Source organism: Carlito syrichta, unplaced genomic scaffold (genome assembly GCF_000164805.1).
Source record: "Carlito syrichta isolate Samal-C Ts95f unplaced genomic scaffold, Tarsius_syrichta-2.0.1 Scaffold136712, whole genome shotgun sequence".
Lineage (NCBI taxonomy): Eukaryota > Metazoa > Chordata > Mammalia > Primates > Tarsiidae > Carlito > Carlito syrichta.
The window spans coordinates 183,651-208,703 of NW_007080808.1; the positions used below are offsets into that span (position 1 = coordinate 183,651).

Consider the following 25,053-nt stretch of genomic DNA (forward strand, 5'->3'; position numbering starts at 1 on the left):
CATCGACCTGCTGGGCTCCAGCAATCCTTCTGCCTCAGCCTTTCAAGTAGCCTAACTACAGGAGTGTGCTACCATGCCCGACTAATTTTTTATTTATTTATTATAGAGATGAGGTTTTGCCAAGTTACCCAGGCTGGTCTCGAACCAGCAGACTCAGACAGTTTATTCACCTCGGCCTCCCAAAGTGCTGGGATTACAGGCTGAGCTACCGAGCCTGGCCAAATGATTTACATTTAAAAATGAATCACAGAGTTTATTTTACTTAGTGAGCCTTCTTAGTCTTTTAAAAATATAATCTGGTTTGTTAAAATTTGATTTACATGTAATAAGTTTGAAGGTTTCTTTGGCTTTTTTGCATCCGCTTTTGATTTACTGATCGATGGAATTGTATTAGTGCTTTTTAAAAAAATCTATAGTAGCAACATGAATAAGTTCTTTTGTATAGTCATGGGGTCAGAGATATATGATATAAATAAACTAAATAAAATTTTAATATAGATAATATATATCAGTTTATTGTCAAACACATTTACGATAGTATCACAATAATGAGAACATTTATTAAATGTGTTTATATCTGATTATGTTGTGAATATCTTTTCTGTATTTAATTGAATTTGATAAAGTAAAACTTTTTTCTTCCCGTTATAAAAAATTAGGATAAATTGAAATATGTATATATGTGTATAGTAGATATAATTTATGGTTCACTAGCTGTTTCTTTATCTCATAGGGAGTCAATGTTTCATTGTCATTGGTGTCTTACACATCTTTCCAGAAAGATAGTATACTTACATAGCAACATGTAAAAATATTTACTCTTTCCCCACTTTTATGTAAAATTAGTATATTCTGTTTATTACTTTTGCTATACTTTTATCATATAAAATCATTCTATGTGTGTATACAAAAAAAATTCTTAAGTCTTTCTCACTAGCCTATATAAGTTTACAGTATATGACTGTGCCATAATTTATTTTCCAGGCTGATTTTGATGTACATTTACTTTGTTTCCCATCTTCTACTAATGCAAGTGGTGTTGTAAAGAATAACATACACCCTTGTATGATATACTTGTAGGATACATTTCTACTACTGGATTCACTGAGTTCTTTAAACTTTAGATAGTTATTGCCAAGTTGCCTTCTATACAGGCCGTATCACTCAATAAACTTTTCATAGCAATCAATAATGTATGAGAGTGACTGTTTTCCCACATCTTCACTAAAACAAAGTGTTATCAACCTTTTTAAAAAATCTAATCTGAGAAAAAGTGTGTTGATGTAGCTTTAATTTGCAATTTTCTTATTGTAAGTTGGGCTGAACATCTTTTCATATATAGTTGTTTTCATCTGCTTTTATGTGAGTATTGTTCATTTAAGTTTCTTTTGAACAATACTAGGATGCAAGGCAATTATGAATTATCACTTTATTTATGGTGAAAAATGTTTCCATCACAAGCACTAAGTCCAAATTGATTGCCGAGGCTGTTTAAAATGTAGTAGATTTAGTCTGATTTCTACTTTGGGTTTCCTTTTTTTTAACCTTGTGTTTGATGGTGGTGAACTGAATTGTTTTTAAATTCTTATTTTGTTGGGCTTTATATAAGCAAATAAGTGCTTGGTATTTGGAATACCCTGTTCCTGAGGGATCTTTGGTCTAACAGGAAAAGTCAGGCTGGAAAGCCAGTAAAGGTGTTAAAGGGTTTCGGTGTTATGGTAGACACTTATCCAAAGTACATGCAGGCCCAAAGGATAGTGTGGTCATTTCTTCAGTATTAACATAAAGAGACACGAAACACTGTCATATTCTGGAAACTATAAGCTGTTGGATATACTTGGAGCTTAGGATCTGAAGGGTGTAGCAGTGAAGCAATAGGACAGGGTCATATTGTAGCAGGCTTTGAATGGCAGACACAGGAGTCTGGGGTATAATTGAATAGTACAGTGTGTGTACTTTAAAAAAATTATTAAAATTGTAGGCCGGGCATGGTGGCTCAAGCCTGTAATCTCAGCACTTTGGGAGGCGGGTGTGAAAGGATTGCCTGAGCCCATGGGTTCAAGACCAGCCCGGCAACATAGCAAGACCTCATCTCTACAATAAATCAAAAAATTAGCCTGGTGTGGGAGTACGCCTGTACTTCCAGCTACTTGGAAGCTGAAGCAGAAGGATTGCGAGAGCCTAGCCGGTCGACTCTAGGGTGGCTGTGAGCGTGTCACTGTATTCCTGCCTGGGTGACCGAGTGAGATTCCAACTCAAAAAAAAAAAAAAAAAAAAATTTATGAACACTACAGATGCACTTAGAAATAAGCACTGGAAATGCTTTATTGCTATAAATACAGTTTGTTGACAGTTTATAAAATATAAACTCATGGACTCGAGAATCAGAATATGCCAGTTCTTTTTTTTTTTTCCCTTTGAGTTGGAGTCTTACTCCGTTGCCCAGGCTGGAGGGCAGTGGCACACTCCTGGACACCGCAGCCTCTACCTGCTGGGCTCAGGCTCTGGCTACCATGCCTGACTAAATTTTTGATTTATTGTGGAGATGAGGGCTCCCCAAGTGGCCCGGGTGGGTCTTGAACCCCCGGGCTCATGCAATTCACTCTCCTTGGCCTCCCAAAGTGCTGGGATTACAGGCTGAGCCACCTGACCCTGGCTACTTTTTGATTTATTGTAGAGATGAGCTCTCGTCAAGTTGCCCAGGCTGGTCTCGAACCTGTGGGCTCAGGCAATCCTCTCACCTTGGGCTTCCAAAATGCTGGGATTATAGGCTTGAGCCACCACTCCTGGCCGTGAATATTGCCAGTTCTTACAGCCTTTTCTTTTGACAGACTGGATGGTCTTGGGCAAGTCATGTACCTATAATTAGAACTAGATAGACAAAATGTTTTCTAACCCAGATCTGTATTTATTAATAGAAAGCAGGAATTGAAATTTAAGATGATTGCTTTTTTGCTTTTCCATTATTTGATGTAAATGGATACTAAAAGATACTTGAAATACTTGTAGTCTTTTCTTAACAAGTTCTTTATTATTTACAGGGATGATTGTCATCTCGGCACATACTTTAGATTATTTTTGTCAAAATTAATGACGATTTATTGGGGGTTAGGTAGTTTAGAGAAATTGCTTAAGAACCTAGCTTTGGTAGAATTATATATTGTCTTTACAGATTCAGATGTAATGAATCAAATCATAATTTTCAAAAGATAAAGATGATGTTAGTTCATAACATCTTTATCTCTAACACTTAGTGTTTCAAGTATATTTCCCTATGATATAATTTTGATAGGGTCTGTCAGATGGAATGACTAAAAAGAAACTTAAGGTTTTATAACCTGGACAGTTTTTTTCATGGAGGAATAAAGTAGCAATATTGATTCAATATATTATGTCAGTTTTTTAAAAACCTAAAATGTGTGCTTTTAAAATTATTTAAAGACCTATGCGCCTACCTGAATTGCACCCCACATCTTCAAAACAAAATAAAAAACAAACAAAAAAAACAAAAATACCCCAAAATTGGCTTAGCCAAAAAAATTGTTTAAAGAACACATATTTCCTTTTCAAATATTAGGTGCTGGAGTGTGGAGTTTGTGAAGATGTCTTTTCTTTGCAAGGAGAGAAAGTTCCTCGCCTTCTGCTTTGTGGCCACACAGTCTGTCACGACTGTCTCACCCGCCTCCCTCTTCATGGAAGAGCAATCCGTTGCCCATTTGATCGACAAGTAACAGACTTAGGTAGGAAAATTATTTTGATAGATTTAAGATTGAAAATTCTTCGTGTAATACAAATGTCATAGAAAATAATTTCTTTCCATTTGATTTTTGAGATGATAAAATTACAAGGAGATTCCAGAAAACCTAAGTTTTTATTTAGGTCAGTGGTCTTCTAATTGTATTTCATTCATCTTCTAAAATGTTTATATTCAGTACTTATATGTGAAGAGCTTTAAGATACCTGAGAAAAACATGCTATCCTTATTCAAAAAAATAAGAATGTTCATTATAGAGGAAATAATTTGCCTGAGGCCATTAATCCAATAAAACAGTGATTTATATATAAATGAATAAGCCATAGTGAAAATCCAAATAAGTCATTTGCATCTTAGCATTTTTTTTAAAACTAGTATTAGAGATAGATGTGTTTGTGGCTTATGATAACTATTCCTTTTTTCTGTTGAAATGAGTTAAACAATTTTGTGGATTTGTTTCCGTTTGTTGTATAAAGAGTTTCGGTGCTGGGTATGGTGGCTCACACCTGTAATCCCAGCATTTTGGGAGGCATAGGTAGGAGGAATTCCCTTGAGATCAGGAATTTGAGGTCAGCCTGAGAGACATATCCAGACCCTGTCTCTACAAAAAGTTAAAAAAAAAAAAAGCTAGGATGTAATAGTTCCTATCTGTATTGTAGTCTTAGCTACTCAGGAGGCCAGGAGGCTGAGGCAGGAGGATTGCTTGAGACCAGGAGTTAGAGGCTGCAGTGAGCTATGATTGTACCACTGCACTCCAGTCAGGGCGACAGAGTGAGACCCAATCTCGAAAAAAGTTAAAAAACAACAGCAACACCAACAACAGAGTTTCAGGTTGCTACTTTTTTTCAAGTCAGTAGCACTATTTAAGACTGTTTTAATGTATTCATACTGTATGTCAAGTGTGCATATAAAGGAAGCAAGATTACCTATATTTTTAGGCTGGAAGACTTTAAAATGCTAAGAAACATGGTTTTAAGATGTTTTCTTATAGGGATGGAATAATTTTTTTTTAGGTTTTGTTGGCCTTTGTTATAAATAAGTAGTATGTCTGCCTGACAACTAATATAGGACAACGGTAATATTGTTATAGATAACATTAACTTACTGGTAGCCAAGAAATAACAGATGTGGGGGATAGGATATCTGTTTTGAGGTTCTTTTATTTGGTCTTTTATTCTGTAAGGTATACATGTATCATACCATTTCTTTGTATAAAACTATACTTTTAGAAATAGTAACATTTTGAAGAGTTCTTTACTTTCTCTACATTATTGCCTTAGTGTGAAGAGCTACAAACCCCAGTGTTTAACTAATTAGAAATTCATGATAGGGAGTAGACAGTCAAGAATAGCTTGAAATCAAATATGACTGCTATCACATCAACATTAGAAAAAACAATTCTGCCTTAGAGATTGTAATTACTATATCTCGTAGGTTAGATTTTTACTGTGATTCCAGTCTGTGGAATATGTGTTCATGATATAGTTGGATTTCATTTTTTAAGAAAAATCTACTTTTAATTGTATTATAGAAATAATGTATATATACATTGTAGAACATTTGCTAAAAATAGAAAGAAAGGAAAAAAATCATTTGTAACTCTTGAAGAAAACTACCATTAATGTTAAAGATCCTCATTGGAAATCTTGACTAGTTCCAGAAAAATGTCAATGGTTATCAGTACTGTTCATCAGTATTGTGGTTCTCTTCTTCTGTCCGTATGGTGAAATTATACTTTCTTGCACTCAAAGTTAGGTATGGCTGTGTGATTTCCATTTAGCCTGTGGAATGTGAGAGTGGAAGTGAAGTGTTAACTTTCAGGTAGAAGTCGTTAAGAGTAGGTATTATGATAGTTCAAAGTAAATCCTTCTCCTTGGTGCAGTTGGTTGGAGGCTCCGTAACCAGTGTCCCTGACCATAGACAGTGGGAAACAGTCTCTCTTGTCTTCTCTAATCCCTGAGATGTTACATGAGCAAAAAGTAAATGTTGTGTTAAGCCATAGGGGTTTAGAGTTGTTTTGACAGTAACAGAGTTATTGAGTGATGTATTGGTCAGTGCCTAGACACTGCTATGAGTTTGTTTGTATGTGTTCATTATATAATAACTGAATATTTAGCAAATTGTTAAAACTATATTTTTTAATGGTCATTTAGTGCCCTTGACCTTTACACAGATAGAACTCGGCTTCTTTTAGAATATGCGTTAAAAATTAAGTAGGCCTTGTGGGGGCAAAGCTGAGGGAGAAATACTTGGTGGACCGTTTAGTGGTGCTTGGGGAAAGGAGGTCACAGAAGTCAGAGGGGAGGATAAATATATTTAGTCTAGTTTTTTTGGAGAACTACAGCAAGAAATGACTTTAAAAAAAATGGAACACAGAGGAAAGGGAGTCCCTCAGGCAGCAGCCCTATCATCCTTTTATGTATTTATTCATTCAGCAAACATGTATTAGGTGGCAACTATGTCTGATGGTATTTGTTAATAGAAGCTCATAACAGATATTCCTTCTGACTGTTGAAGGATTTTTACAAGTTCAGGAAGAGTTTGTGTGTGTGTATGTGTTGTCCTAAGTTGCAATGTAAAGTCAATTTTTTAAAGAAATTTTAGATTCAAGGTGTACATGTGCTAGTTTGTTACATAGGTATATTATGTGTTGGTAAGGTTTGGGCTTCTCTTGAGCCCATCACCCAGGTGGTGATCATAGTACCCAGTGGGTGGTTTTTCAACTCTTACCCCCCTCCCTTTCTTTTCCTCCCCTTTAGGAGTCCATAGTGTCTGCCCTTCCCATCCTTATGCCCATATAAATTCAGCATTTAGCTCTCACTTATAGGTGAGAACATGTGGTATTCAGTTTTCTGTTTTTGTGGTAATTCACTTGGAACAATACCTCCATGTTGCAACAAAGAACATGATTTTGTTCTTTTTTTATGGGTGCATAGTACTGTCAGTAGAATATCTGGAATTTTTCTTATGCCGTCCATTGTTTGTGGGCACCTATATTGGTTCCATGTTTTTTCTGTTGTGAATAGTGCTATGACAAACATATGAGTGCAGGTGTCTCTTTGGTACAAAAATTTATGTTACTTTGAGTAAACATCAATAATGGAATTGCTAGGTCAAATGGTAAATCTCTTTTTAGTTTCTTTGAGAAATCTCCAAACTGCTTTCCTTGGGGGCTGAACTAGCTTATATTCCACCAACAGTGTATGAATGTTCCCTCTTCTCTGCAACCTTGCCAACATCTATTGTTTTTTGACTTTTTAATAATAGTTATTTTGACTGGTGTGAGATGGTATCTCATTGTGACTTTGATTTCCATTTCTCTGATGATTTGTGATGTTGAGTATTGTTTTATATTTGACCACTTGTATGTCTTCTTTTGAGAACTGTGTCTTTTGCCCACTTTTTAATGTTTTTTTCCCCTTTTGATTCATTTATGCTCCTTATAGATTCTGGATATGAAAATGTTTTCTCTCATTCTGTAGATTGGTTTACTCTGTTGATGGTTTCTTTTGCTGTGCAGAAGCTTTTAGTTCAATTAGGTCTCACTTGTCAATTTTGGTTTTTGCTACATTTACTTTTGGGGACTTGGTCATGAATTCATTGCCTAGGCTGATGTTCAGGAGAGTAATTTCTAGAACTTTCTTTTAGAACTTTTATATTTTATGGTCTTATGCTTAAGACATTAATGCATCTTGAGTTAATTTTTGTATATGGTAATTTGTAGGGCGTTGAGTTTCATTCTTCCTCATTCCTTTGTACTTCATGACTAGTTTTCCCTGTACTATTTGTTGAATAGGACTTCCTATTCCCATTGTTTGTTTTTGTCAACTTTGTCAAAGATGAGTTGGTTGTAGGTTAGCAGTTTTATTTCTGGGTTCTCTATTTTGTTCCATTGGTCTATACAAGTATGCGTATTTTTGTACCAGTTCCATACTGTTTTGGCAACATGATTCCTCTGGCTTTGTTCTTTTTGCTTAGAATTACTTTGGCTATTCAGGCTCTTTTTTGCTTCTGTATAAATTTAAATATTGCTTTTTCTAGATCTGTGACAAATGATGCTAGTAGTTTGATAGGGATTCAGTTGAATCTGTAGATGACTTTAGGCAGTGTGGATATAACAACATTGAGTATTCTCGTCCACAAACATGGAAGGTTTTTCCATTTGTTTGTGCCATTTTTTATTTCTTTCAGTAGTATTTTGTAGTTCTCATTGTAGAGATCTTTCACATCTTTGGTTAGATGTATTCTGAGGTTTTTTTTGTGACTAAGGCCAATAGTATTGTGTTTTTGATTTGCTTTTGAGCTTGTATGGTGTTGGTGCATAGAAATGCAACTGAGTTTTGAGTGTTGATTTTGTATCCTGAAACTTTAGTGAAGTCGTTTAAAGCACTTGTTTTAGTATATATGGTAAAAGTCGGTGACAAAATAGGACTTGTAAAATTAAATGATAAAAAAAATTAATGATTTTAAAGTATGTTTCTACTTGGAATGCTGAGGGGCTCTTCTGTTTTTAAAGAAAACAACAGAGCAATTGTTCTGGCATAAAAGAAAATGGAGAAAGCTTGAATTTATAAAATTTAGACATTAATGACTAAACTATGTGACTTAGAAATTACTTTTGAGGTATGAGGTAAAATGATTAATAGTCCTTTTTGTTAGATTTAATTTTTACTTTTATTTTCTAGGAGATTCAGGTGTCTGGGGATTGAAAAAAAATTTTGCTTTATTGGAGCTTTTAGAACGACTGCAGAATGGACATATTGGTCAGTATGGAGCTGCAGAAGAATCTATTGGAATATCTGGAGAGGTATTGATTGAATTGGTGAAGTATTTGTTATAAGCATGAATTAATTTTTCTTTTAATTTAGAATATTTACCATTATTAGCACAGTATTACCTCATTTACTTCAGCAGGTAGATTTCTAGAAACACAACTTTTCATTACATTACAGTTCTGCAGGCAACACTATTCCCAACAGAAGAAAAGTAGAAATGAAGGTTGAATTCTTTGAAAATAGTATGTCTAAACTTAGTTCTATGTGTAAACTTTATCTTAATTTAATCCTATCCAAGAATAAAGTAAGAAGATTATGGAAGAGTAAGATAGATCTGTAAGCTACATTAGACATTAGAGCAGAGGATGCAAAAATAAGTCAGTCAACAGTAAAACACAATGAAAGAAAGAAAAACTCCATAGAAGAGGTCATTCAGTGTAAAGGCAAATGTCTTAAAGATGGCAGTAGCTATCTTTAGCTATCCAGGCAAATTATTACTATTGAATATCATCAAGAAAAGGCTAAATTGTGTGTTGATGTACTCTCTTCATCCAGACAGGCATATGTCTAGTAAATATTAGAAAAGTTGCATTAACACTGGATTTTAACAATGTAAAAATACATTTTGAGCACTTAAAGAGTTACCTGCATAGCTTATGTAATATAGGACATGGCTTTTTTAGACCGTTCTAGATAAAAAAATATTTTTAGTACATAATAGTTAATGATTTTTTTTTTTCTGAGTCAGAGTCTTACCCTGTAGCCCAGGTTGGAGTGCAGCTCACGGCTACTATAGCCTCAACCTGCTGGACTCAGGCGAGCCTTCCATCTCAGCCTTTAAAGTGGCTGGAATTACAGGCCTATGCCATCACATCTGGCTAATTTTTTTTTTTTTTTTTGGTAGAGACAAGTTCTCATCTAGTTGCCCAGGCTGATTTTGAACCTGTGGGCTTAGGCAATCATCTTGCCTCTGCCTCCCAAAGTGATGGGATTGTAGGCATGAAACTCTGTGCTTGGCTAGATAATTTTTTTTTATGTTCAAGTAAATCAGTGAAATTAAGTTTAAATTGAAACACTCTGTTTTCTAAAATTTTTGCAGTTATTTCCCAAGATGTCTTTATTTCAAAAGATACTACCTAATGTTGAACCTTATGCATTATTTGCTTGTTGAGTCTGGAAATAAAAGACATGAATTTTTTTAATGATACATGTACTTATTTTGCATAATTGCAAGAAGACTGTCCAACTTTGAGTTGTTTTTTTATTGTGGTTATGAATGAAACCATAGCTATATTTTAAAATTTTTATTTCTGAAAAAATTTATACCAAATTTCTCCCCTTCCAATTATGCCCTTTTAATATTCAGCAAAAGTTTTCAATGCATTCTTGATTATCTGACATGTAATTTTTAATCTACTCAAAATGTTTTAGTAATTCCTGAAAATTAGAAATAATATTTAGAAGCTTACATATAGATTTAATTTTTTTATTTGCTTAAATGAGTGGTTTTCTATCATAATGTGTAATAGATTCACCTTGGAGCTAGTAAAATATACTTGTGTATATTAGGAAAAAGTACACAAATCCAGGCTTCACTCACAACCTATTGAAAAAAGAATTTCCTAGATTGGAGCCTGGATATTGGTGTTTTTAAAAGTTTCGCGGTTAATTCTGTTGCATGCCCCTAGATTATCTAAGGAGTATTTGTACCTCTGTCCTTCCAGTACATCATCATGACATGTAATATTTAAAGCAGTGAAAATGTATTAATATCAGATTTTTTTAAAGTCTTAAAAGACTTATAACCTTTCTATGGTTTAATTTCTTGTGTGCAAAGTTAGGGAATTTGGTAAGAGATTTTTGCACTGACGGTGAACCTATGAGAATAGTTTTATTTTGACCTCAAATTCATAACATATTGGTAACCAGTCTTGGAAATCGCTTCTTATTTAGTTATATAAATGAATACATTTTCAGATGAGTTTCTGATGACCTTTGTACTCAGTGATTGTATATTTCCATATATAGAGGCTGACCAGTTAAGCAAAAAAGAGTGTGGGATTCTATATTTTAAAGTTTGTCTTATTATACTGATTGAGTTCACTTTGTTGATCAGAGCATCATCCGTTGCGATGAAGATGACGGTCACATCGCGTCTGTATATTGCACTGTGTGTGCAACTCACTTGTGCTCAGAATGTTCCCAAGTTACTCATTCTACAAAGACATTAGCAAAGCACAGGCGCGTTCCTCTAGCTGATAAACCTCATGAGAAGACCATGTGCTCTCAGCACCAGGTGCATGCCATTGAGTTTGTTTGCTTGGAAGAAGGTTGTCAAACTAGCCCACTCATGTGCTGTGTCTGCAAAGAATATGGAAAACACCAAGGTCACAAGGTATGAATTTAATTATTGGATTAAACTCATTTAATTAATGGATTAAATTGGATGACTCCAGCTGGTTTACTTGCTTTCCATTTGTTTTCACTGACCTGATTCTTTATGCTACAAGTAGGGACTGAAGAAGAGTTAAACTGATATATGAGTTGGGCTTGGCAGCATGAAAAAAAGAGAGATTTAATTTCTCAATGTTCTAAAAGTTTCAGAGTGGCTTCATCATTCTTCCTTTACTAAAAAATAGCTCTCCAGCAGGAAACAAACATGATCTTCTTTGTATGTTTTTGTAATGCACTGGATTATTTTGACAATATTTATGTCTGTTCATGAACTGTTACTTATGGTATCATTTTAGAGACAGTCCCTTGGTTTCTTGTTTAGCAATAATTGAACTTCCAAATTTTAAATTATTTATTTACAGGTTAGTTTCCTTGTGAAGGAGTGAAAGTGAACAAGTATTTTCCTTGATGTGTTATAAAAGTCCCTTGTGTTTGAATTTTTTTTTTTTGTATTAATAGGAGAGATTTAAATAGTTTGTGTCATGAGTCAATACCGGGAATTATTTTCTATAATTATGTTGTATTTTATAGCACTCAGTATTGGAGCCAGAAGCTAATCAGATCCGAGCATCAATTTTAGATATGGCTCATTGCATACGGACCTTCACTGAAGAAATCTCAGATTATTCCAGAAAATTAGTTGGAATTGTCCAGCATATTGAAGGAGGAGAACAAATAGTGGAAGATGGAATTGGAATGGCTCACACAGAACATGTATGGATTTTTTTTCCCCTTCTTTACCTTCTTATTTTTCCTGCTCATATTTTCATTTTCTACTAAGTATTGAGCTTTTGCAATGTGCCAGTACCGCACTAGTCACTGGGAATATGTTTTTGAAAAAAAGCTCTGTCTTCGTGGAACTTGTAATTCATCATAGAAGAGAGATAGTTTCAAATGTGGTAACTATTTATTTTGTGGGAGAGAAGTGCAGGGTGCCTTGGCAGCATATAACGGGGCAACAGTTTATGGAGGTCAGAGAAAGCTTCCTAGAAGTGATGTCGAAAATGTGATTTGAAGGCATTCTCTCAGGGAGAAGAGCAGGGGTAGGGAATGAGTTATTCCAAGAAGGGAAACACACGTTAAAATGTGTGGACGTGAGGATTGGACGTATCACTGTGGTTGGAGCTTTGAGTGTTGACAAAAGCATGGCAAGAAAAGAGGTCAGGCAATTAAAGGCCAATTCATGAAGAATCTTGTTAACCGTGTTGAAGAGTTTGGATTCAGTGATGAGCCACTGAGTAATTGACATAGGAATGACTTAATCAGATTTGCATTAAGAAAAGTTGCTTTTAAATGTAGAATATGAATTGGAGGAGCAAAAAGATTGGAAGCAGGGAGACCTAGTAGGTTGTTATTGAAATTATCCAGTTGAGAGATGTTTATGGCCTACAATGCTAGGGTAGGGAGAATGGAGACAAACAGATGGACTTGAAATTTTAAAGAAGAAGAATTGGGTAGGTTGTAGTGATTGTTAATGTTGATTGGATAGGTAACTTGGAGGGTCAGGCAATTAGGCCAGCCAGGTCAAAAGCAGGTGAGAGATGATAATGACTTGGTTCAAGTTGACAGGCATGGAAATGGTGAGGCAAAGCAAGATGCTGAATATATGAGGGGGACCCAAAAAAAACCCAGAATTTATTTTTAAAATGTGTATTTATTCTTACACGTTTAATCTTCAGTCACCTTCAAAGTACTCTCCATCTGATGCAGTACACCTATCAAGGTGCTTTTTCCACGACCCAAAACAGTTTTTGAACTGTCCTTTTTTTTGAGTTGGAGTCTCACTCTCTTGCCCAGGCTGGCATGCAGTGGCACATTCACGGCCACTCCAGTTTTGGTCTGCTGGGCTCCAACAATCCTTCTGCCTCAGCCTTCTAAGTAGCCGGAGCTTCAGGCACGCGCTACTTTTTTTTTTTTAATTGTAGAGATGAGGTCTTGCCAAGTTGCCCGAACTGGTCTCAAACCCATGGGCTCAGGCAGTCCACTCGCGTTGGCCTCCCAAAGTGCTGGGATTACAGGCTGAGCCACCAAGCTTGGCCAAACTTGTCCATTTTGATGCTTTTTAGTGCTTCTGTCATTTTTTGGTTTCACCTTTTCCACATCAGCAAAACATTTCCCTTTGAAGACTTTTTTCCTCTGGGGAAATAAACAAAAAAGTTGTTCAGAGTAAGGTCAGGTGAATAGGGAGGGTGAGGCATGGGAGGGTGTCTTGCCTTTTTGGGTCAAAAACTGCTGAACACTCAGCACGGTGTGGACAGGTGTGCTCACAAATCACCCATTATGAAATGAGCAAACACGTTGAGGGAATCTCCAAAAATAATGCACTGAAGCTGAACGCAGCTTCTCACAGCAGTGCTAGCTGGTACACTGATACTGATCGGTTCCAGAACACTTAACTAGCAGGGGAAGCCTGTACTATAAGGGGACCACACTCCAAAAAATAATTCAGGTTTTTTTGGGTTCCCCCTCATATTTACAAGTCAGCAGAATTTGCTCAGGGACTAATTGTGGGATATGAAAGAAAGGGTTAAGGATAACTTCAGTTGTGAGGATTTCAGCATCCTGGAGGAGGTAACTGCGTTTGATGGTAGGGGAAACCAGAGACTAGGCATTTTGTTTTGCTTGCGATGTCATTTATAAACAACTGGATATCCAAAGTCTATAGGTGAGGGGATAGATCTAGTGTGGAGAATTAAATTTTGGAATGTAATATAGATGGTATTTAAGTACCATCTAAATATAGGTAGTATAGGTAGTATTTACATTTTCAATATTTCATATATAAAATCTTTATTAAGGTTGTAATTGCTTAAAATTCATTTTTATTTTCTTAGGTACCAGGTACTGCAGAGAATGCTCGGTCATGTGTCCGAGCTTATTTTTCTGATTTACATGAAACTCTGTGTCGTCAAGAAGAAATGGCTCTAAGTGTTGTTGATGCTCATGTTCGTGAAAAACTAATTTGGCTCAGGCAGCAGCAAGAAGATATGACTATTTTGTTGTCCCAGGTTTCGACAGCCTGCCTCCATTGTGAAAAGACTTTGCAGCAGGTAAGAGTTTAAATTTGGTAGGGTTTTAGTTGTAAGACTGAGTAGATGATTAACAGAGGTTTATGCTAGTCTGTTTTATTAATTGAATAAATACTTTGTGTCTGCTGTATGCAGTCACACTGTGCTTAGGACTTGGTCTCTAACCTCAGGTTGCTCCACCATCCAAATTGATGTCCTGTCCTTCACGTGCCCTCCCCACCATAACTTCATGTCACTCTTCAGTCGTGCCCTCTGACTTCATTTCACTTTTCAGGCATGCCAAGTCTTTTCACTCTGCTTTGCCAAGAATATATGTACTATTTTTTCTGCCTGGAGTGCCTGTATTTTTACAGATGCATATTCTGGATTCATCCACTTGTCTCCATTCTCACTATCCTGGTATTATATGTGATAAACATTCCTCAACTAGGTAATTTCAGCAACATCCTAATAGGTCTCCCTGCTTCCAGATTTGTTGCTCCTCCAATTAATTTTCTGCGCTCAAGAGCAACGTTGTGATATAGTGCCTGTATATTTTCTGTCTCCTTTGGGTCCAGCTTAAATCTTTGCTCTTCTTTGAAGTTTTTTTTTTCTTGATCTTTTTTGGGGTTCTTTTCTAGTATGTACTGCCTACCTCTGCTCTAATTCAGTGGTTCTTAACTTGTGTCAAGCAAACACATGTTTTGCAATGGTTAAGGTATCACAAGCAATTTGTTACTGAATTTGCAGATGATGTATTTTTTTGAATAAATAAGATTCAAGGTTATTCTGACAAAAATGTCACACATATTTGTAAAAATTTTTTATTGTATTTTAGAGTTATGGAATACATTTGAGGATTTGTTGTGTAAATCAATTGCATGCAAGTGAGGTTTGGGCTTCTAGTGAGCCCTTTCTCCCCCTGGTAATAGACATAGTGCCTGATGGGTGGTTGTGTGCCCCTCACCTCCTCTTCCCCCCTGCTAGAAGTGCCCACATCAGTTGTTTCTGCCTTTGTGCCCAGTTTTTAGGGCCTGTTTGTGGGTGAGAACATGTGGTGTTCAGTTTTTTGTTCTATGGTAGTTCACTTAGAATAGATAGTCTTCAGCTGCAAAGGACATGATTTTGTTCTTCCTTATGACTGTGTAGTATTTCATAACGTATATGAATGTGTACCTCATTTTCTTTATCCAGTCCACTTTTGATGGGCATCTGAGTTGGTTCCATGTTTTTACTATTGAGAATAGTGCTATAGTGGACATACATACACAGGTGTCTTTTTGGTGGAACAATTTATGTTCCTCCAGGTATATAGCCAGTGAGATTCCTGGATCATATGGAAGCTCAATTTTTAGTTCTTTGAGAAAATACCACACTGCCTTTTACAAAGGGAGAACTAGCTTACATTTCTAACCAACAGTGTAGAAGTGTTCCCTTTTCTCTGCAGCTTCGCTAGCACCTGTTGTGTTTTGACTTTTTAATGATAGCCATCCTGAATAGTGTGAGGTGGTATCTCATTATAGTTTTGACTTGCATTTCTCTGATAATTAATAAAGCTGAGCATTTTTTCTTTTTTCTTTTTCTTTTTTGAGTTGGAGTCTTACTCTGTCACCCAAGCTGGAGTGCAGTGGCATGCTCACGGCCACCCCAGCATTGACCTGCTGGGCACCGGCAATCCTTCTGCCTCAGCCTTCCAAGTAGCCGGAACTACAGGTGCACACTACCACACTTGGTTAATTTTTTATTTTTTATTTATTGTAGGTCTCGCCAAGTTATGCGGGCTGGTCTCGAACCCACGGGTTCAAGCAATCCACTCACCTCGGCCTTCCAAAGTGCTGGGATTACAGGTTGAGCCACCGAGCCTGGCCATTTTTTCATGTTTGGATGTCTTCCTTTGAGAAATGCGTTCATATGCTTTTTAATAGGGTTGTTTTTTTTCTGTCGATTCATATAAGTTCCTTGTAGATCCTGGATGTTAGTCTGTAAATGTGCAGACTCCAGCCTTGTTCTTTTTGCTGAGGAGGCTATTCAGGTTCTCTATTATTTCCATATGAATTTCTGTATTGTCTTTTCTAGGTCTATGAAAAATGATGCTGGAAGTTTGATAGGGATTGCATTGAATCTGTAGATTGCCTTAGGAAGGATGGACATCTTGATGATATTGATTCTTCCAGTCCATGAGCATGGGCTGTTCTTCCATTTGTTTGTGCCATCCTTGATTTCTTTCCTTTTTTTTTTTGAGTTGGAGTCTCACTCCTTCGCTCAGGCTGGGGTCCAGTGGCACGCACGCTCATGGCCACTCCAGTGTTGACCTTCTGAGCTCCATCGATCCTTCTGCCTCAGCCTTTTGAGTAGCCAGAACTACAGACGTGCACTACCATTCCCGGCTATTTTTTATTTTATTGTAGAGACAAGGTCTTGCCAAGTTGCCCGGGCTAGTTTCAAACCTGTGTGCTCAGGCAGTCCACTCGCCTTAACCTCCCAAAGTGCTGAGATTACAGGCTGAGCCATTGAGCCCGGCCTATCCTTGATTTCTTTGAGCAGTGTTTTGTAGTTCTCATTGTAAAGGTCTTTGACCTCTTTGGTTTGGTGGATGCTGAGGTATTTTATTTTTTATGTGGCTACTGTGAATAGGATTGTGTTTTTTTATTTGGTTCACAACCTGCTTGTTGTTGGTGAATACAAATGCAACTGCTTTTTACTTGTTGATTTTGTATTCCATGACTTTACTGAAGTCATTTATCAGTGTGAGGAGGTTTTTGACAGACTCTCTAGGGTTTTCTAGGCATGGAACCATCATCTTAATTTAACTTCCTCTTTTCCTATTTGGATATCCCTAATTTCTTTTTCCTGCCTGATTGCTTTGGCTAGGGCTTCCATTAATGTGTTAAATAGGAGGGGTGAGAATGGGCATTCTTGTCTTGTTCCAGTTCTTAGGGGGAACGCTTTCAGCTTCTGCTCATTAAACGTGATGTTGGCTGCAGGTTTGTCATAGATGGCTCTTATTATTTTGAGGAATTTTCCTTTGATGCCTCAGTTTTCAAGGATTTTATCAAGAACGGATGCTGGATTTTCTTAAATGCATTTTCTGCATCTAATGAGACAGTTGTGTGGTTCTTGTTTTTACACCTGCTTATGTGATGGATTACCATTTGTAGATTTATGTTTTTTGAGCCAGCCTTGCATCCTGGGAATGAAGCTAACCTGATCAGATGGATGATCCTTGAGATGCTGTTGAATGTGATTTGCTAGAATTTTTGCACCTATCTTAATCAGGGAAATTGGCTTGAAGTTTTCTTTCCTTGTTGGACCTTTGTCGTTGTTGGGTATCAGGAGGATATTGGCTTCATAGATGAGCTAGGGAGAATTCCTTCTTCCTCAGTTGCTTGTAATGTTTCTAGAAGGACTGATATCAGCTCTTCCTTGTACGTCTGGTAGAATTCAACTGGGAAACCATCTGGCCCAGGGCTTTTTTTGGTGGAGAAGTTTCTTATAGCTGAGTCAATTTCTTGGATTGTTATTGGTCTGTTTAGGGTTTTGATTTCTTCCTGTTTCAATATTGGGAGCCTATGTGATGCTAGCAATTCCTTTATATCAAGATTTTCTAGATTATTTACATGCAGGTGTTTGCAGTTATCTCTGATAATCTTTTGTATTTCTTCAGGGTTAATAGGATCATCGCCCTTTTTATTTCTAATTGTGTTTATTTGAATTTTCTCTTTGTGTTTGTTAATCTGGCTGGGATCTGTAGTCTTATTTTTTTAAAGAACCAGCTGTTTGTCTTGTTGATCTTTTTTTTTTTTTTTTTGAGTTGGAGTCTCACTCTGTCGCCCAGACTGGAGTGCGGTGGTTGCTCCCGGCCACCGCAGCCTCGACCTGCTGGGCTCCGGCGATCCTTCCGCCTCAGCTTTCCAAGTAGCTGGAACTACAGGCGTGTGCTACCACACCCGGCTAATTTTTGATTTATTGTAGAGATGAGGTCTTGCCAAGTTGCCCAGGCGGGTCTTGAACCCGTGGGCTCAGGCAACCCACTCACCTCAGCCTCCCAAAGGCATGGGATTACAGGCTGAGACACCAAGCCCGGCTTGTTGATCTTTTGTATGATTTTTTTAGTCTCTATTTGTTCAACTGTGATTTTATTTTGATAATTTCCATCTTTCTACTAATTTCATGATTGGATTGCTCTTGTCTTTCTGGCTCCCTTAGGTGCAACGTTAGAATGTTTACATGGGATCCTTCTATTTTCTTGATAGGTGTGTGTAATATTATAAACTTCTTTCTTAGCACAACTTTCTTTCTTTCTTTTTTTTTGTTTTACAAAGCAAGATTTGAATGGTTTGTTCAGTTCAATCGTTTTTAATTATTGATATGTGTGAGTTTGTTTTTGTCATATTACTATTTATTTATTCCTTTCATCTTGCTGTTAAGAGGCTGCTTTGCTTTTTGGTTTTGTGCTTGATTTGTATGGTCTGTAAACTCTGTGCTTGCCTGTACTTTCTGCTTTTGCAATAAGCAGAATAATTCTTTTGATTCTGTACTTAGAACTTTCTTAAGCATCTCCTGGAGGCTGATCTGGAAGCTGCTTATTCTCTTACTGATTGGATGTCTGGGAAGGATTTTAGTTCTCCTTCATTAATGAAGCTTAGCTTGGTGGGGTAGGAAATTCTTGGCTGGAATTGCTTGTCATTAAGAATGTTAAAGATGGGATCCCAGCCCTCTGTGTTGTAGGGTTTCTGGGGAGAGGTCTGCTGCAATTCTAATGGGTCTTCTTTGGTAGTTGGTCCCTTCTCTCTAGCTGCTTTTAGGATTTTTTTTTTCTTTTGTGCCCACCTTATGGAGACAGAATATGTGTCCTGGGGATGGTCTTCTCATGTGGTATCTTAGAGGAGTTCTCTTGATCTCTTATGTCTGCATGGTTGCCTTTCTGGCAAGATAGTGAAAATTTTCTTGATGACCTCTTGGAAGCCTGCTCCAAGGCATTTTCAGTTCTTTTTTTCTCTCAGGGATGTCAGTCAACTGTAGATTTGGTCTCTTTACATAATCCCAGACCTTTTGTAGACTTTGCTCATTCTTCCTAAACTTTTATTACTCATTTCTGTTGTTTGTTCAAGAGTTAGATGAGGTTCTTTCCTCTGTCAGGTTGATTCTGCTGCTCAGGCTTGTCATTGTTTTGAAATTCCAGGAAAGTGTTCATTTCCAGAAGTTCAGATAGAATCTTTCTTATCTTGGCCCACTCAGCTTTCACTTCCTGCACTGTTTTCATTGCCTGGACCATCTGTGTGTCTGTCTTCTCGTTCTTCTTCTTGACTATCTTTGCCACCTCTAGTTTGAATTCTGTGTCATGAGGGCCAAGTGGTTCTGGATGGGTTCCACTGCTTGGGATCCAGGAAGCCCATTTGTAGGTGTTGACTCTTAAGGCTTTGGGGAATGCTGGTGCTTTTTTTTTTTTTGGTCCTTCCTTATCTGTAAAGACTGCCTCTTCTCTTTTTATTTTTTGTTTTTTTCTTTTTGAGTTAAGTAAGGTTGCCACTGTTGCCTGTCCTGCCTCCTCTGGCCTGCCTGTTGGCGGGTGGGCAGCAGTGGCAGGAAGGATGGTGTTCTGGGGATAACCATCTCAAGTTGCTTTACTGGTATTTTATGGCAGAAACAGAAGGACTCTTTCCCCTATTTCAGATTCTAGGTCATCATCCCTGATGTGTTCAAGGAATGGTAAAAGAGGTCTCTTGTGACTGGAATAGAGTAAGTGAAGGGGAGAGTAATAGGAGCTGAAGTCAGTGTTTACTGGGAATTATATGTAAGGAAAATCTTGTGAACCATTGTAAGGACTTAAATTTGTACTGATTGAGTTGAGGGGACCATTGTGGGGTTTTGAGCACAAGAATGACTTGATCTTAAAAGGATCACTCTGGCTGATGTGCATAAAATATATTGAAGGAGGGCAAAGTTGAAAGGAAGGAGTTCAACAGTTAGGCGGCTGTTGTAGAATTCTAGATGAGAGAGAATAGTGACTTGGATAGTGGGGGGTAGAAGTGCCTAGCTTCTGGATATTCAATAGGATTTGTGGACAGACTGTATATGGGACATGAGGGAAAGGGAAAGCAAGAATGACTTCAAGGTATTTGTCCTGAGCAACTGGTACAGTGGCATTGCTGTCAACTAATGTGAATTTCCAGCAGTGAAGAAAAACACGATAGTACTGCTCTCATGATGCTTACACACTATTGGGAGATCTCTTTCATATGAAGTCAGTCTCCTCTCTCTCTCTCTCTCTCTCTCTCTAGATATATATATATATATATATATATATATATATTTATTTGTGTGTGTGTATATATATATATATTTGTGTGTGTATATATATATTCCATATATATATGGAATAATATTCAAGAAACTAGAAACTTCTTGATTTTGAGGAGAAAGCCTGGGAACTTACAGTGAGAGAGACACTTTTCAGTCTGACCTTTGTGCTTCATTATTTAAATGAATACATGTATATCTTAAATTATTTTTTAAAATTTTTTATAGAGGTAGAACATACATACTGCACTGTGTACATAAGTGTTCAGCTGACTGGATTTTCAGACTCATTATTTGTGTGTAACCAGCACCCAGATCAAGTAAGAGAACATTTGTCAGTGCCCCAGAAGTTCCCTCTTCTGGTCACTACCTGCCTTCCCCCGTGAATAAATCACTATCCTAACTTCTAATGCATATCTCATTTTTGATTGTTTTGGCAATAGACATGAAATCACACAGTATGAATTCTTCATGCCATATCTTCTTTTACTCTGCATTAGATTTGTGAAATTCATATCACATGTAGTTGTGGTTTATTTTCATTGTGATATAGTGTTCCATTTATCAATACATTACAATTTATTTATCCATTTTGTTGATAGGCCCTTAAACTGCTCATTAATGCCTAATTATTACCCTGTCAAGTTTGCATTTAAGTTAACTTTGAATACTATAATGTTAAAAGGGCTTTTATTTCAAGTTAGCAATATAAATCTCTTTTCTTATTTATTGAACAAAAAGTTTATGAGAAATACGGTTTTCCCTTTTCTAGGATGATTGTCGAGTTGTCTTGGCAAAACAGGAAATTACAAGGTTACTGGAAACATTGCAGAAACAGCAGCTGCAGTTCACTGAGGTTGCAGATCACATTCAATTGGATGCCAGCATCCCTGTCACTTTTACAAAGGTAATGTACTATACTTTGTTTTTAGGTATGTTTTCTGACAAATTGTAATTGATTTATATCTCATGATAATCAACTTGAAGACATTACTAGGAAATTCATGAGTTATAGGATATAGAAAAACTTTTATCAGTGGAAAATAGAAAGAATAGTATAATGAACCTTCCTGTGCCTATTATCTACTTTAACAATTATAAACTTTTTTCATTCCTTTCCTCCTTCCCTTTCTACCTGCTGACCCCGAGGGTATTTTGAAGCAAAACCCAACATCATATAGTTTCATCTATGAAATATTTTAGTGTGTATCTCCAAAAAAAGGACTCTTTAAAAATGTAATCATTGGGCACAGTGGCACACTTATAGTCACAGCTACTCAGGAAGCTGAGGTGGGAGGACCGCTTAATCTTAGAGTTTGAGGCCAGCCTGTGCGACATAGCAAAATCCCATCTCTAAAAACAAAAATAAAAACACCAAAAAGACCAAAAATGTTTAATAATGAACCTATAATATTTTCACGAATATTTTAAACTATCCAATTAGTATTCAAATTTCCCAGTTTGTTTCCAAAACAGATTTTTAAAAAGTGGGTTCCCCCTGAGTTAAAAAGGTTTGTGTTCCATTTTGCCTTCTTTTTTCTTTTTTAAATTTAATTTTGGTTTATAATTATCTGAAACATTTACATGGTCCAGAGTCAAATCCCCAAAACAAGATTTCTCCAAAGATTCAAAGAAATCTACCTCTAGTCTTTTTAGTTAATTTCTTATAGAAAACCATTTGGAACTTTTTCTTAGTTTTATTCATTATTTTTAAAAAATACAGAGAAATACGTGTATATGTTTTTATGCACACTTCTTGCATTTAAAGATGGAATACCTTACATACTTTTTTCCCATGCTCTTTTCACTTAACACATCACTCCATAGAATTATAGAGTGACATTTTTTGTTCCTTTTACAACTGCAAGGTACTTTATTACGAGCTTATGCCACATTTTTTTGTTGTAGAAACAAGCATAATATAAAATTTACCAGCTAAACCATTTTTTAGTATACAGTTCAGTATTGTTAAGTATATTCATATTGTTGTGAAACCAATCTCCAGAAATTTTTATGTGTATAGCTGAAACTCTGAACTCTTTAAACAGCAACCCTCTCTCCTCTCTCACCTCGTCCCATGGTAACGAGTACTCTACTTCCTGGTTCTCTGAAGTTGGTTACATTAGATATCTCGTGTACGTGGGTTCACTGTGGCTGGCTTATTTCACTTTAAAGAAAGTCTTCAGAGTTCATCCATGTTGTAGCATCTAAGAGGATTTTCTTCCATTCTAAGGCTGAATAATATTCCATCATATGTATATGTATATATGTGTGCCACATTTTGTTTATTCGTTTATCTATCAGTAGAAACTTGAGTTGTTTCTACCTCTTGTTTACTATGAATAATGCTGCTGTGAGCATGAATGTACAAATATCTCTGAGATCCTGCTTTCAGTTATTTTGGATATATACTCAAAAGTGAAATTGGTGGATCACATAGTAGTTCTATTTTTAGTTTTTGAAGAGCCACCATACTGTTTCTTGTAGTGGTTAGACCATATTACAGTTCCATCAATGGTGCACAAAGATTGCAGCTTTTCCACATTTTCACCAACACTTGTTATTTTCTGTTTGTTTTTGGATAGTAGCCATCCTAATTGGTGTGAGGTGATACCTTATTTTGGTTTTGGTTAGCATTTCTTTGATGATTAGTGATTGAATCTTTTCTTATGCTTGTTGGTTATTTGTACATTGTCTTGAATATGTCTATTCAAGTCCTTTGCCCATGTTTTGATTGGGTTATTTGATTTTGTTTTGTTGAATCATAGTTCTTTATTTCCCTGGATATTAATTCCTTATCAGAGCTATGATTTGCAAATATTTTGTCCCATTCCATAGGTTCCTTTTTAAGTCTGTTGATTGTGTCCTATGATGCATAAGTTCGTCATAGTCTCATTTGTCTATTTTTTGCTCTTGTTGCCTGTGCTTTTGGTATTATAGCTAAGAAATCACTGCAAACCCAATGCCAGGAAACCTTTCTCCTATGTTTTCTTTTAGGAGTGTTATAGTTTTGAGTCTTAAGTTTATGAATTTAATGCATTTTGAGTTAATTTTTATATGTGGTGTAAGATAAGGGTCTACCTTCATTTTTCTGCATATGACTATCCAGTTTCCTTAGCATAATTTATTGATGGGACTAGCTTTTTTTCAGTCAGTGGTGTTGGCATCCTTGTTGAAGATCATTTGATCATATACATAATAGTTTATTTCTGGGCTCTGTCTTCTATTCTTTTGACCTGTATGTCTGACTTTATTTCAATACCACACACTTTTCATTACTATAGCTTTGTAATACAGTTCGAAGCCAGGAACAAAACCCTACAACTTTTTTTCACATTTTTTCTGGCTATTCAGGAGTCACTTGAGATTCCATATGAATTTTAGGATGATTTTTCTATTTCTTTTTTTGTGTCAGAGTCTCACCCTGTTGCCCAGGCTGGAGTGCAGTGGCACGCTCATGGTCATTGCAGCCTTGACCTGCTGGGCTTAGGTGATCCTTCTGCCTCAGCCTTCCAAGTAGCTGTACCCTACAAGTATACACCACCATGACCGGCTAATTTTTTAATTTACTGTAGAGACAAGGTCTCACCAAGTTGCCCAGGCTGGCTGGTCTCAGACCCCAATCCTCTTGCCTCTGCCCCGCAAGTACTGGGATTCCAGGCATGAGCCACTGTGCACGGCTGATTTTTCTATTTCTTCAAAAACTGTGGTTGGGATTTTGATGGAGGTTGTTGTTTTGGGTACTACTGACATCTTAACAGTATTAAGTCTTTCAATCCATGAACATGCAATGTCTTTATTTTAGCAATGTTTTATAGTTTTTAGTGTACAAGTATTTCACCTTTTGGTAAGGGTTATTCTTAAGTATTTTATTCTTTTTGATGCTATTATAATTAGAATTGTTTTCTTAATTTCCTTTTTAGATTGTTTATTGTGTATAGGAATGCAACTGCCTTTTGTGTGTTGATTTTTTGTATCTTCCAACATTGATGAATTTATTTATTAGTTCTAACAGGTTGTTTTGTGGACTTAGCATTTTCTACATTTAAGATCATGACATCTGTGAAGAGAGATAATTTTGCTTCTTCTTTTCCGATTTAGATGGCTTTTTGTTCCCCTCTCCTAATTTTTTTCCTCTCTGACTGGGATATCCAGTACTAAGTTGACTAGGATGGTGAGAGAGGGTGGACATCTTTATCTTGTTCTTTATCTTAGAGGAAAAGCTTTCAGTTTTTCATCACTGAGTTTGATGTTAGCTGTGGGCTTTTCATATGTGGCCTATATTATGTTGAAATAGTTTCCTTCTATTCTAATTTGTTGAGTATTTTTGTTATGAAAGGGTATTGAATCTTGTCAAACACTTTTTCTCCATCAGTTGAATTGTGTGGTTTTTGTCTCTTACTCTATGTATTACCTTAATTGATATTAAATAATCCTTGCCTTCCAGGTATAAATCCCATTTTGTCATGGTGTATAATCCTTTTAATGTGTTGTTAAATTCAGTTTGCTGGTACTTTGTGGTTTCCTCCTGGTTGCACCTTGCTGTGTTGGGTAGGGAGAAGGGTAGGGATGAGTGCATGGAATGCCCTGAATTTTATTGCCCCTGTCACTGAAATCACTTTTTGCTTTTTACCTGGGTGCTGTAGCTTCTTAACTAGTCTGTAGCATTCTCATAAAGGTATTCTGGCCCATATGTTGTTTTATTTCTGAGGCTTAGGACTGGGCCTGAGATTTGAAGCCATCATATAGATGGTAATTAAAG

At 36.5% G+C, this 25,053-nt stretch overlaps 1 protein-coding gene across 3 annotated transcripts in view; it reads left to right on the forward strand.

The window, feature by feature from the left end:
• TRIM23 (tripartite motif containing 23) overlaps positions 1-25,053 on the forward strand; it is a 35,633-nt gene that overhangs the window by 1,925 nt on the left and 8,655 nt on the right. For all 3 annotated transcript variants that reach the window (XM_008049776.1, XM_021708420.1, XM_008049777.2), the window contains exons 2-7: positions 3,578-3,740; positions 8,440-8,561; positions 10,646-10,924; positions 11,515-11,697; positions 13,818-14,033; positions 21,064-21,198. In XM_008049776.1, the coding sequence (XP_008047967.1) occupies positions 3,578-3,740; positions 8,440-8,561; positions 10,646-10,924; positions 11,515-11,697; positions 13,818-14,033; positions 21,064-21,198 (1,098 nt within the window). The remainder of the gene's footprint in view (positions 1-3,577; positions 3,741-8,439; positions 8,562-10,645; positions 10,925-11,514; positions 11,698-13,817; positions 14,034-21,063; positions 21,199-25,053) is intronic.